Source organism: Megalobrama amblycephala, linkage group LG9 (assembly GCF_018812025.1).
Source record: "Megalobrama amblycephala isolate DHTTF-2021 linkage group LG9, ASM1881202v1, whole genome shotgun sequence".
In the NCBI taxonomy this organism is placed as follows: domain Eukaryota; kingdom Metazoa; phylum Chordata; class Actinopteri; order Cypriniformes; family Xenocyprididae; genus Megalobrama; species Megalobrama amblycephala.
The window spans coordinates 25,765,997-25,779,478 of record NC_063052.1 but is presented as its reverse complement, the minus strand read 5'-3'; the positions used below and the strand labels follow the sequence as shown (position 1 = coordinate 25,779,478).

The 13,482-nt window shown below is 37.5% G+C and overlaps 1 protein-coding gene across 2 annotated transcripts in view; it reads right to left on the bottom strand.

The window, feature by feature from the left end:
• Positions 1–13,482, bottom strand: part of nfatc1 (nuclear factor of activated T cells 1) — a 50,826-nt gene that overhangs the window by 18,832 nt on the left and 18,512 nt on the right. For both annotated transcript variants that reach the window (XM_048202376.1, XM_048202375.1), the window contains exon 7: positions 2,690–2,745. In XM_048202376.1, coding sequence (XP_048058333.1) covers positions 2,690–2,745 — 56 coding nt within the window. The remainder of the gene's footprint in view (positions 1–2,689; positions 2,746–13,482) is intronic.

Genomic DNA, 13,482 nt, shown 5'->3' with positions numbered 1-13,482 from the left:
TATATATCAGAATTGAGACAATGAATGCTAATTTGCAAGAATGATAAGATACTATAGTTATTTGGTTGACCTTATTGAACGTACAGTGTTATTATTTAAGAGATCTGAGAAAATAATAAATAATAATAATATGAACAATAATGTAATTTTCCTCTATTTAAAGCAGAACTAAGTAACTTTTTTTTACCTTCATAAATAGTTTTCTAATTGTTTGTTAAATTGACTTGTAGTGGTGTGTTTGAGTCGAGCACTAACACCCTCTGGCACGTCTACGCCAGAAAACAGCACTTGCAAGTTGAGCTTTGCCGACCCGACACAATCTCGCCTCATGTTCACGTTCACGCGAGAGTGACAAAATGCTTTACGGTAATTCAAAAACTATGTATATATTATGACTTTATAAGACAATTTCGAAGATTTTCCATCGAGATTTCTTGTACTGTATTTACAAAACTACTGCGCTGGTGAGCGCTGTAGTCGTTGTAGTCCAGAGCTGCGCTTAGAGTATTTGCGACTGATTCACTGAAGGAACCTGTAGGGGGAGCTTCACAAATCTTACTGAGTTCCGCTTTAATTTTCCGAAGCTTGTCGAATTCAAGCGCCGCCCCTTATTTACAAACACCCTATTCTAGAAACTATTTCAAATGTTGGTGTTTATATGATGAAGTAATGTAACATTAAAGGATTAGTCCACTTTTAAATAAACTTTTCCTGATAATTTACTCACCCCCATGTCATCCAAGATGTCCATGTCTTTCTTTCTTCAGTTGAAAAGAAATTAAAGTTTTTGATGAAAACATTCCAGGATTATTCTCCATATAGTGGACTTCAATGGGCACCAAACAGATGAAGGTCAAAATTAGGTTCACTGCAGCTTCAAATTGGTCTACACGATCCCAGATGAGAAATAAGGGTCTTATCTAGTGAAACCATCGCTCATTTTCTTAAAAAAAATGGAAAATTATATAAGTTTTAACCATAAATGCTCATCTTGAACTAGCTCTCTTCTTCTTCTCTATTAGAAATCCGGTGGTGTAGACTCTGCTAAGCGTATTACTGCCCTCCACAGGTCAAAGTTTGAACTAATTGTTATATAATATTGAACTAGCATATTGCATATAAAAATTAGTTCAAATTTTGACCTGTGGAGGGCAGTAATACACTAAGAAGTGTCTACACTGCTGGAATTCTAATAGAGAAGAAGAAGAGAGCTAGTTCAAGATGAGCATTTATGGTTAAAACTTATATAATTTTCCATTTTTTTCAGAAAATGAGTGATGGTTTCACTAGATAAGACCCTTATTTCTCATCTGGGACAGTGTAGAACAATTTGAAGCTGCAGTGAACCTAATTTTGACCTTCAACTGTTTGGTGCCCATTGAAGTCCACTATATGGAGAATAATCCTGGAATGTTTTCATCAAAAACTTTAATTTCTTTTCGACTGAAGAAAGAAAGACATGGACATCTTGGATGACATGGGGGTGAGTAAATTATCAGGAAAAGTTTATTTAAAAGTGGACTAATCCTTTAAAGAAACCATGCTTTATATTTTGGATTTGCCGATTTGTGAAAAGACAAAGCTACCCAAAAAAAGCTCAAAAAATGTGGAAAAAAAAAAAGACAGCTGACACAAGCCAGCTTACCAAACTAAAAGAGCCATGTGGTTCAGACTGTGTGAGAAAATGGTTCACATTAAATAAATATACATATACACACACGGCCGGGCAGGGAGGGGCAGAAATCAAAGGCGTCCTTGTAAAAAAATTGTCTAATACATTAATGCTCCATTCAAACAGATGGTCTCCATTCACTCTCTAAGCATTGAAACCAGGCGTGGAGGCTCTCATAAAGTTATGAACCAAGAGACACCAGACAAAGACTAGCTTTCAGGGAGCTTTTGGCTCAGGCACGGAAGAAACAAACATTAATTCATCCTAAAAAAATATATGACAGCCATAGAGCTCTCTTCATTTTATTACGAACACATGAGCTCAGACAGAAGCAACTAAAATTTTGCCATAAATTAAGGAATTTTAGCTAGCTCATTTTTTTGATAGCGGAACCCAAACTCGCACTTGAAAGTTCTGCCGAGAAGCAATTAAAGAGTCACTACACAATTATACATTCTCTTTATGAGAATCTACAAATAAAATGGTAAATAGCTGGTGCGTTTTTCCTTTAAAGCTTTGATTAAAACATTCTATCACATTCCAGAGCTCTGAGTTTCTTAGCTGGATAAAATACTGACAGTTAAGAGTTTTAGAATGGGTTTTATCCAACAGTCTGAGCTCTATGGACAGACATATGCTACCTTACAAGTGTGTGTGGTGAGGGGAGCAGGTGCAGGGTTCACACACAAACACAGTCTAATCCCAGAGTCTAAACTGTGGTCCCTGAGCTCTCGCAGAAAGAATCTTCCACAGAGAAAACAAGGAGCAGGTTTGCGTGTGTGTGTGTGTGTGTGTGTTTCCTCCCGAGAGAAGAGAGTAGGGCTCCACACATACATTATATCCGCTTTACACACAAAAAACAACCTGTTTACCTCAAACACAATGATACAACAAACATTTCTTAGTTTTAAACTCTTTTTGTTGTATAATAATGTATATACTTGTATCATTTTATGTATAAAATTCTCAGGAGATCATCTTGCTGCTTAAGTTTAAAAATGTTGTGTAAAGACTTACAGATTTGGAGGATTCTCTGTTGACTTTGGCCTCCATTTCCCATATGTGATGGCCATCTGCAAAAAATAAATTAAAAAGAGCTGAAATTTATAGCATATTATTAACATTCACCTCACATATGTGAAGAAATACACCACAGAGTGAGCTTCAATTCAGAAAACAAGAGAAATTTTGATATTAAAATCAACATATCAAACTGTGATGGAAGTCTGATCAAAGCAAAAAATTGAATTTATTGCGTTATAGAGGATGATTGAATTGAACTTTTTCCATGAACATAGGGTTGTACAGTATATTATATTATGAACCATATAACCATGCATTTAGTATAGTTAAATAAATAGACTTTTCAGATTTTAGAGGGATGGAAAAAAGCTTTTATTAAATTTATTTAGTTGTTATTGTGAATTTTTTCAGTCTCTCATAACCTATTTGTTAACAATTTACTTAAAGTTTTTATATATAATGCATTATAAAAGTATTTTTATGCCTTTTAATGCACCGTATAATGCATTGTATTTTCTCACAAATAACTGTAACCACAATTATAATATATTAAAAAACTTATCTATTAATTGAACACACCTTTAGAAAGTATAACACATTAAAACACATGACAACCAACCAATTTCAAAGGAATCTACAAATATTATATGGCCTTTTAAGTTTGGTTACAATTATTTATGAAAGGATAAAATGCATTATAATGCATTATACATAAAGGCTTTTGGTAAAGTGTTACCATTTTTTTTTTTTTGCTTAAGTAGTTCTTGTTCATATTAATAAAGAAAATATGATTTTGGTACTGTTGAGTGTTGAGTCACCACTCGACATCTGGGTCCTGAGGCAAGACCAGTTGAGACCCGCTGCCGTAGTCAACCTCAGTATAACATTAAAGAGGCAGAAATCCCAAAAGTCTTTCAAGAGCAATCGCTATACTGCAGTCAGCCTTGAGATTACATCATGTCCTGTCTGCCTCTGACCCGCTTGGGCAGATGGGGGGCTGATGCAATCCTAATGATCTTAGCAGAGCCAAGAAGTGTGTGCGTGTGACGTGCTTTTGCTATGGGGGGACCAGTCGCTTACATCAGCCCCTTGTGGAATCTCGCAACTCATGACAAATAGTGTCTGAAGGGTCCAATAAAAGGCCTGGTAAACTCTGCTTCAGATAATGAGCAGCGGCTGTTTGGCTAAAGAGCGTGAGGCGCGCTTACGCGTCATAGACTCTCATCTGTCCTTTCTCTCGATCTCCAATCTCTCCTCATTATAAAAAGTTTTATTTAACTATTTTCAGCCTCCGGTTTGTCAACGCAAACAGGCTTTCCCACACAATTGTATGGGAACAAAAGACATATTAAGGTCTCGTTTGCTATTTTTAGTTAAGACATCACTGAAAAGACGTTTTTACTCAGACCGTAAAAGCAGGAGAAAACCGCAGGGTAGTTTGGTCACAGCAGCGACCCGCTAGGGCAAACCACAGACGCACACATGAAAACAAAGCATCATTGTGTCTAAGAAAGCATAAAAGTAAAGAAAGAAAGCCGAAGAAAGGAAATTCTTCTAATATTATTTCGAACAATAGACAACGCATCTTTTTAAACATTCCATTGGCTTGTCTGCTGCCATATTTTTACATAATTGCATATTGCTATCATACATTTCACATTGATGATGCTCCAGGGTTTAAACAGAATGCGGTGGAAAAGGCTGTATTGGTTTTCCATGATAATTTTCTATGACAAATATGCTCCAGTAGACCCTGAAGACTGTATTCCTAGACATTGAGTGCTTTATTTATACCACTGAGAAAGATCAAATGTATTGTTCTCACCTCGGTGAAATATTTATATGAGGTCTCGAGCTTCAAGTCGGACAAATTGCTTGTCAAATTTTAAGACAAATGACTTGTCAAGTTCTCATAACGTTACTCAACAGCATATGCAACGAATGGATGATCTAGCATCAGATTTAGAGGCGCGCTAACAATACTGTAGTAACGTCTGATTGCGATGAATCTGGCATCGGGGGAAATTTTCCATTGGAGGTTCTCAAACTATTCCAGACATATTATTCAGACTTTAAAGATGGAATGCTGAGACTATTTTGATTGCATTTTAAAAGAAAGCTTAGACAGTGGGGTCTAGTTTTCATGGGCAGACAGTGAGGGCATCCCTGGCTAGTCGTGCTGCGGTCTGTGATGTGGTGGAACGGTCTGTCATTACTGCTGGAAGGTAATGCGATGCTAGAGGGAACCTCCATTGCCACTGTCTCCTTCGCTCTCTCTTTTGTTTCTGCTCTTTCTCAGATCAGTTTCATGAAGTTACTAACTATATTATGGTTAAATTCGTCCATCTACAGTGATTTTACTCCACATCAAAGTGGCACATATACAGACAGTGTTCACATAAACTTTATAATTCCATTTTTCCTAATTGACATATACGCTACTTTTAAGAAATAACAAAATAAATCTAGAAAGATGAACTGAAATTATGTTTCCAAAAAAAATAAACAGAAAATGACTTGAGAGAGCCAAAGTGACCAAAATCACTGTCTGTCTCCATCAGTGATACTATTTCATCCCTAATACAAACTCTTGTATATGACGTCACCACTTGGATGGAGCCCTGAATAATGGATGGGGGAGAGAGCAAGATCTGCGGTACACCAGCATAATGTCATTTTTTTTTTTTCAGATATCTACTCTAGACTTTTCTCTCAACCTCAGTTTTTTGTATGTCTGCTAGAAATGACTATTTTAGAAAAATAAGTCTATGTATGTGCAAATTCAAGTTTATATCATTTTGTGCTAGATACTGTATGCAAGAAATTGTCTAAAAAGCAAAAGAATGGTTTAAATAACTGTAAAAACAAGTATAAAAATATTACAATGTTAATATTTACTTTTATTATTAGATCAACTGATTAATCAATTTCAATTTCATTCAATTAGTAAGGCAGCATGCCATGGCTTTCACACAGAAAACAATCCCAGAATGCACTGCAATAAGCTCAGTGAAAAATATAATTAATTAATAATAAACTCCACTGCCATTTCCATAATAATCCATCCTTATATTTGTTAAGATCATGATTATTATTGTATTATATATGACAATTATTATTGATTCATTGCAGCCCTCGCTCTTTGTAAAAAACATTCTCTATCTCTCTTTATTGGCTCTGTCCCAAATGGCACCCTGAACACTCGCAATCTTCCAAAAGACCGCAATTTCATGACGTAACACCGCTTTGACTGTCGTGAAGAAGTCTGCTGAGGAGCATTCTTCAGTGTGGGCTCGACAAAAGTGTGCATCGAGGGTGCATATCAGCAGCAAAGGGGGCACTTGCGAGCACACTTCTGAAAACTAAAATTTTGTGCTTTTGTTCTCTTACTCTCCTCATCTCTGCAGAGGTGAAACCTTTTCTCTGAGCCTTTCCCCCTGTGGGACATCCTTAAGTACTAGTGCAGGACTGTGGAGCCTGTGGTCATAAGAGCTCTCATCTCCACTCTGATTGAGTCATGTGAGTGGAATACCTGCCCACTCTCACTACGCCAAAGAACTGATGAGGACACGGTGTACTTCATCTTGATGAGGTGCTCAGAAAGTCCTCTTGCCTAAGACTGAGCCTTGCCTTGACCACGCCATATCAGACTACTTGCTCAGAGAGAAGCAAACAAGACCATTACTAATAAAAATCCTGAACTACTTTACTTGGGAGCCAAGGTCAACCTGACATATTTCAAATATCAAACTTTAACGAGATTTTACATGTGGTGTTTGTATGTATAAAACGTTGTGCTAGGATTTAACAGATGCTTGCCAGGGTGTTGCTACGCAATTGCCCATGTGTTCTGAGTGGTTTTCAGCACATTGCTATGTGGTTGATTACTGATCCAAGCCCACCCCATGTCTCTATAGCCTCTTTCACACAGAGTGTTGATCCCAGAAAATTGCCATAAAATTGCTGTGTGAAAGCAAACACGTCCCAGGATTGATTGATCCCGGGATTGATCCCAGGATGGGGACCTAGTAACATTGCCGGGATTAGTCCCGAAACGCGCCCTGTGTGAACAAACGTCAGGACCAATGCCGTAAGGGGTGCATTGTAGTCATGGCGCTGAAGCTAAGATCATTCGCCAGCTTAGTGGAACAGAACGTGATGCGCTAGTTTATGATCGAATCAGAAAAAAATGGTCGAACGTGGTTTCTAGAGAGAGAAATCGTAGATCATAAGCAAACTTAAGACGCTGTGGAGACATTACATGTCACATCCTGATGTCACGTGTCTTTACGGGATGTGATTCCAGAAAATCACTGGTAGTGTGCCCGGGACAAATCCTGGGACACATTATCAGAGTATATTCTGGATTCTCTGTGTGAAAGGAGCTCAAGATATTCTGGTAACTAGTATAGCCTTCAATCACACAATTTTTTGCTCACTAGGTGAAAAATGTCTGATCGCTTAGAAACCCCCAGGATTCACAATGATCTACACATCGAAATGTAATACTTAAAGGCCCACTGAAGTGCCTTGGCATTATTCACTGTGTTGACGTAATTTCCAATGAAACAGGAAGACCGGGTGGGATATATCCGGAAGCTCCTCCCCTTTTTCGAAATAGTCAATAGCGTTTTGCCTAGTTCACAGCTAACCTCTAACCGTTTCTCCTCCATACTGCTTTAAAATATAGCATTGATTGTAGAATTCAAATGTGTCCAAACGTTTTGTGGTCTGTGCCGACTCGAATGTACGATTGATTGCGGCTGATTGCCCTCGTGTCTCTGGACCGGAGGAGACTGTGCTCGCGCTGCGGTGGCTCACATGACACTAACGCGAAAACAGACTTCATTGCGTCAATGGAAAGCATAATTTGTCTGAATCGTTCCATATCCTTTATAGTGAACTGTGCCATTCACAATATAGAAACTAACAAATGTTCGAACTAATGACCGATTTCAGCCAATTCAGCATTTGTTTATAGTGTGGGGGGGGGCTTCAGATTCTAGAGAGCATTTGATTGGACACAAGATTTGATGAGATGCTGAAGTCTGCAGTGATGTCATGAAAATACATGATCCATGTACGTTTTGAATGCTTATATCTCCTAAAAACGAATTTTGACATTGTTTTGGAACACACCAGCTCATTCATAACCTTAAGGCTAACATTAAATTTTAATTTCAGGGGGACTTTAAAGGGAAAGTTCACACAAAAATAAAAATTGTTTCATCATTTACTCACCCTCATGTCATTCCAATCCTGTATGACTTTCTTCATAGATATTTTGAAGAATGCTTCACTGTTTGGGTCCATGATGAACTTCTAAAACAACACTGGACACCACTGACTTTCACTGTATGAAATATCTTCTTTTATGTTTCACAGAAGAAAGACATTCATACAGATTTGCAACGACATGAGGGTGAGCACATCATGATTTTTAGGTGCACTATCTTTTTAAGTATTAGGTCTTAGCAAGTACCTCTAAAAGAGCAGAATACTAATCAAAAGCTAACTTCAGAAGCCAAGTTTCTGGATCAGCTTGCACTTGTCAAACTCCCCCTAAGCCCAGTTCAGAATCAAAAGCCCTGTTGTGTTGTTGATTAGGGAGGGCCACAAAAAAGAAATCTTAGTGCCCGAGGCGGTCGGGGTAGTAGGCAGTCAGGGATCTGGGTGGTGGTAGTGCACGTCCAAAAGCCTCCCTCAGACTCTTGTACTGTAAACACACACAGATGCGGCAATGCAGACCTGCTCGCCACAGCGTTGTGAATAGACTCCCTTGTCCTCCTGCAGTGGAGAGCGACTCCCCCTCCTCCTCTGGGCAAAAGGGATCAGAGTATGGCACGAGAGAGAAAGGGGAGCTCAGGCTGGGATGACCCTAATTGCAGATGCTCAAGCGAGCCAGTTTTCCAGAACGTGCTAATGAACAGCAGCTGTGGAGTCTTCAAGCGAGTAGCGCTGCTCTTCTATGCCACGTTAAAACGCTACAATGTGCTTGAAAAATATCCATTTTCGTTGCGTTTAAATGAAAGACAATAAAAGCTGTCAAATTCTGCCAGGCCATTGTTGTGGATGGTCTGTTTATAAATGTATAATATTATTTTTTTTGTTGCTCCTTAATGAGGAGACAATGCAGGGATTCCCTGAGGCTTGCGACCACGATTGGTTTGTTTGTGAGAGTGCGCCATTGTTGCCGAGGGTTGTTGAGGACGAGCCAAACCTCAGGGCTCCTTCACACGGAGGTTATTGTTCTGAAGTGTGAAAGGCGGACACCCACATGAGATTTTCATTCACGAAGCTTCTCTAGAACAAACTCATCTCACACAGAAGACCCATAGAAACCACTTGCAACTAACAACATTATTAGTGATGTTTGTGAGGGTAAGCAGCACTATTACTATTGCTAATATAGAGGTTTTTTGCCAGAAGGATGATAAGATGGTAAAACAAAACAAAACAACATGATTTCTTTAAAATTTCTTACTGTGTGCTTTGAAAAGGAGTATATGACTATGATGGTTTAAGTTACATGAACTTTATAGTTTGGAGCAGGGTTTCATAACCTCAGAGTTTCGAACCCCGCTTTTAAATTATAAGTGTGAAATGTTCCTTTACTTGGGTTTAGAAAATGCGGTTTAGAACGGCGATGACAGTGTGGAAAGCCCTTTTGAATTAACCCTCTATGGTACGCTATATGATATCAATGAGGAAAAAATTATTTGTGTTGTTTTTCCTGCTTAAAATTGGACAGTTTACCAATATCAATAAACATTTTCATACATTTTTAATTTTTTTTTTTAAAGTTTGTTGCCTCAAGGCAACATTGAACCACAATGGACAAATTGAAACATTTGGAATTTTCACATAGAAAAAAGAAATATATTTATTGAAAACATCAATTTCTTTATCTAGACACAAATTTAACCAGTTTTTAATGTATTAAAAGTTTCATATTTAATAAAAAGTAACATTTTATATCCAGCTGTTGCCCTCGGGCAACATTGTACCATAGTGGAACACAAGTATTACCAAAGCATCATATCTTTATGTTATCATATCAAGTTATCATATTCATCTTCATCCTCATCTCCATCTTCTCTCTCACCCTCACCCTCACTCTCTCCCTGATGGATTGTCACTATGACCTCATCTTCCTCATTACAATATGACCCCTCATCCTCACCCTCACCAACTGGCAGTACTACCTGTGTTTTATACCTTTATGAAGTGCTATAGAAAGTGTGCAGATCATAATATATGTAGATATAAGAATAGTAATTCACATACTATAATTACATTACAAAATCATGTGAAAATGCAAATATATTTAGATAATTCTAACTGTTTTCCTTACAAATATAATACATTTGTATTCAAACCTATTATGCCTGTGTGGCCTTTTGCAATTCCATTATGTTGCCTTGAGGCAACACAGTTTTTTGTTATTTTCTCTAAAACATTTGAGGATATATAATGTAAAGTTCTTGAAAATACTTCTTTACTTGTCAGTGAAGGTGATTCATATTTTTTGTGGGTGATTAAATGGATACAAATAAGTAAAAAATACTTTTCATTGGAGAAAATATGGAGCCATGTGACATGCACTAGTGCTGAAACAGGACACAAAAATGGACCCCTGTGGTCTTTTTTGCACTTTCATTGAGTAGAATTTGAGTTATTCTGCCCTGAGATAAGTTTGATCAATAAATTGGTGTCTTATTTTATTAAAAACAAACTAAAATAGACTATGTTGCCTGGAGGCAACACCGTACCATAGAGGGTTTGTTTAAGAAGATTGTTTAAAAATAGCAGTTTGCTGAGTTAATTATCATAATATATATCTGCAAGTTACATTGTTATGCCATTAATGGTGAATGGCTGCCTTAATGAGTGAATCAGTTAATTGTTGCTTCAACAGTTTTATTCAAAATCACTGATTCAGGGTTCAGTAAAGGAGTCAGTTGTTACTCAGTAGTGGTGAGCAGTGAACGATAATTCAAACCACTAACTCATGAGTGAGTTATGGCTAATTCACACAGAACCAACAGACACGACCAATGCCATCAGTCACCAGATTACAGTATGTCATTTCTCAGACTGTTACATGCAGCGCACAAGATATCTGATGATACCACATATGGACACACACAAAGATTCTGCAAGTGGATTTTAAATGATTTTTGCAAATTTTAATTTCTTTTGTTGCAGTTTTGACAGCTTTAGTGGAAATCTGGAGTTATTAAGAACCAAGTCTTAACACATACAGAATGGGTGATGCATTTAAAATGTGTATAAACTACCATCTGTCTGTTCACCATATGATTAAGCACCAAGAATTAAGATTTTTATGGACTAAAGCCGAGAATAAAGATATTCACCTGAGCTGTCTGGAACCACCCATGAGTGCAGACAGATCTACCTTAATGAACTGTTCTAATGAAAACTGACTCATACACACAGGTCTATACCTGGATAACTCAATCTAACGGGTAAGAATAAGATGCTCCAGGTCAAAGCATTGGCATGTGACCATGCAACCTCTGAAGGCATTATCATATGCACTCAAACACCAATGCACATAGAAAGAGGGGGGGAAAGAATTTTAAGTGGTTTTGCAGCTGAGCAGGCAGTGAAGTCCAGTGAGTCCAGATGTGAAAACGCTCCTCTCTCATGAGGGAGTTTCTTTGTGTCTGCCTCTTTCTTTCGCTCTTTTTTTGCACTCTATTTTCCCTTCTGTTAGGAATCCCCACTGTTCCGTAACACACCCACACACACATATTAACTGTAACACATCTGGGCCAAGCACTCATACACAAACACATTGCCCTTTTCCAGTCAATGGAAAAATTTTCGATTCGAAGAGGAACCACCATAGATCACAGCCCTGGCCAGTGTCAAATAAAGATAACAAAAACATCATTAAGTTCTGTTGTTACAAATTTGCATACAAAGTCAACAAGCTGCTCCACCACTGACACCGTGAGCTCTCCAACAATATTAACCTGATATGCATCTGAGGATGCCAACTTAAAGAACTTAAAGTTGAGCAATTCTTCTCTCTCCCTCTTCCTCTCTGTCCACGTCTACAGAAAAAGAAAAGGAGATGTCTTATCTTTAGTCATCAGTGTGTGCCAAAACGAAGTCTTCTCTGAGGTGTCTGATTATGTCTAGACTAGACAAGTGAACTCAAATTAGTAACATACACATATTAATCACAGATGACTCTGATGTGGATGGTGCCCAGTTCATTTCAGCAGACACATTTATACAAAGCAACTTGCAGCACACTTATGCACAGAAGTTTTAATGACAAGCGATCATGAGCTAAGCAGCTACTTCATTAAAGACTTCATTAATTGTTAAATCTTATTATTCTATTCGGTTCTATTGGTTTGATTTATCTATTATGCCATAGCAACCAGCTAGAACACCTTTGTCAGTGTCGGGTGTAAGGCGTTACTGTAATTAAATTACTTATCCACTGAAAAAGTAAAGTAAGGGATTACTGTTCATTTTTAGGTAATTTAATTACAGTTACTTATAATGTACTTGCGTTACATACTGTAAAATTTAAAATCTAAAGGTAAAAGTGAACACTGCCACTTTAAAATCGTTAGCTGTAGTGCAGATGCGTGTGAGTTTGCAACTTCGCACCAGTTGGCTGTGTCGCTGTATGAAGATGGAAATGGAAATATTCCAATTACTTCACTTTTTTGACACAGGTAGGCAAGAACATTACGGTAAAACATAAGCTATGTCTTAGGGAGAAAAAAACTACTCGCATGCTCTCTGAGAGACGGTCTTCAGTCAGTGCTCTCTCAACCAAAGCGCACACGCATATCTGCCTCTCGCGAGTGTCAGATTTTCGTAGACATGCTACTGTCTACTATTGGCTGTCTGTATTATAAATGATAATCAAACAACAAAAGAAAGCTTTAATAAGGATTAATCTATATTTAATTTATACAGTTATGACTATGCAGAGTTATTTTACATTTGATTATTCAATTTCTGTGGTATTTTTACTATTAGACCCAACATTACCTCAATAAATATATAGCATTGTTTTATTTGCATCTTTAAATATTTTTACCGTGGTATAGACTTTGGTATCGAGTATTGTGTTTTTGGTATCGTGACATCCCTATTTGCAACTAAAAAAAAATGTTTAAGTATTTAGTATTTAGTATGTTTTAATAAAGCTAAAATGTTTTAAAAAGCTATAAAAGGCTAAACTATTCCATGTTTGACTCATATTTAATTAGTGATTACTAATTACTTATTGAGTAATTAAAGTACTTTTCAGACAAATTAGAAAAGTATTTTAAATACAACATTGATGATGTAATTAGTAATTACTTTTTTGAAGTAACTAACCCAACACTGACCTTAGTAAATATTTAGCAAGTGCTTTAGCAGCTACCTAACAACGCCTTAGCAATGTGTCTAATCTACCCACCCACCCACCCACCCATCCATCCATCCATCCATCCATCCATCCATCCATCCATCCATCCATCCATCCATCCATCCATCCATCCATCCATCCATCCATCAAGCATGCAAGCAATTTAGCAACTGCCAAGCAGTTAAAACAAAACACCTTAACAACCACATAGTTTCAGGCCCGGTTCCAGAATCAAATCACTGAGGGTGCTTCTCTAATTATTGAGGGTGCTCACTTTTGAAACTTTGCAGCACATCGGTCCTCTTAACAGTGTGAAAAACAATTGTTTTATTCAAGTGCTTTACCAATATATAGGCTGTAGCCTTAAAAGCGAGCCAAG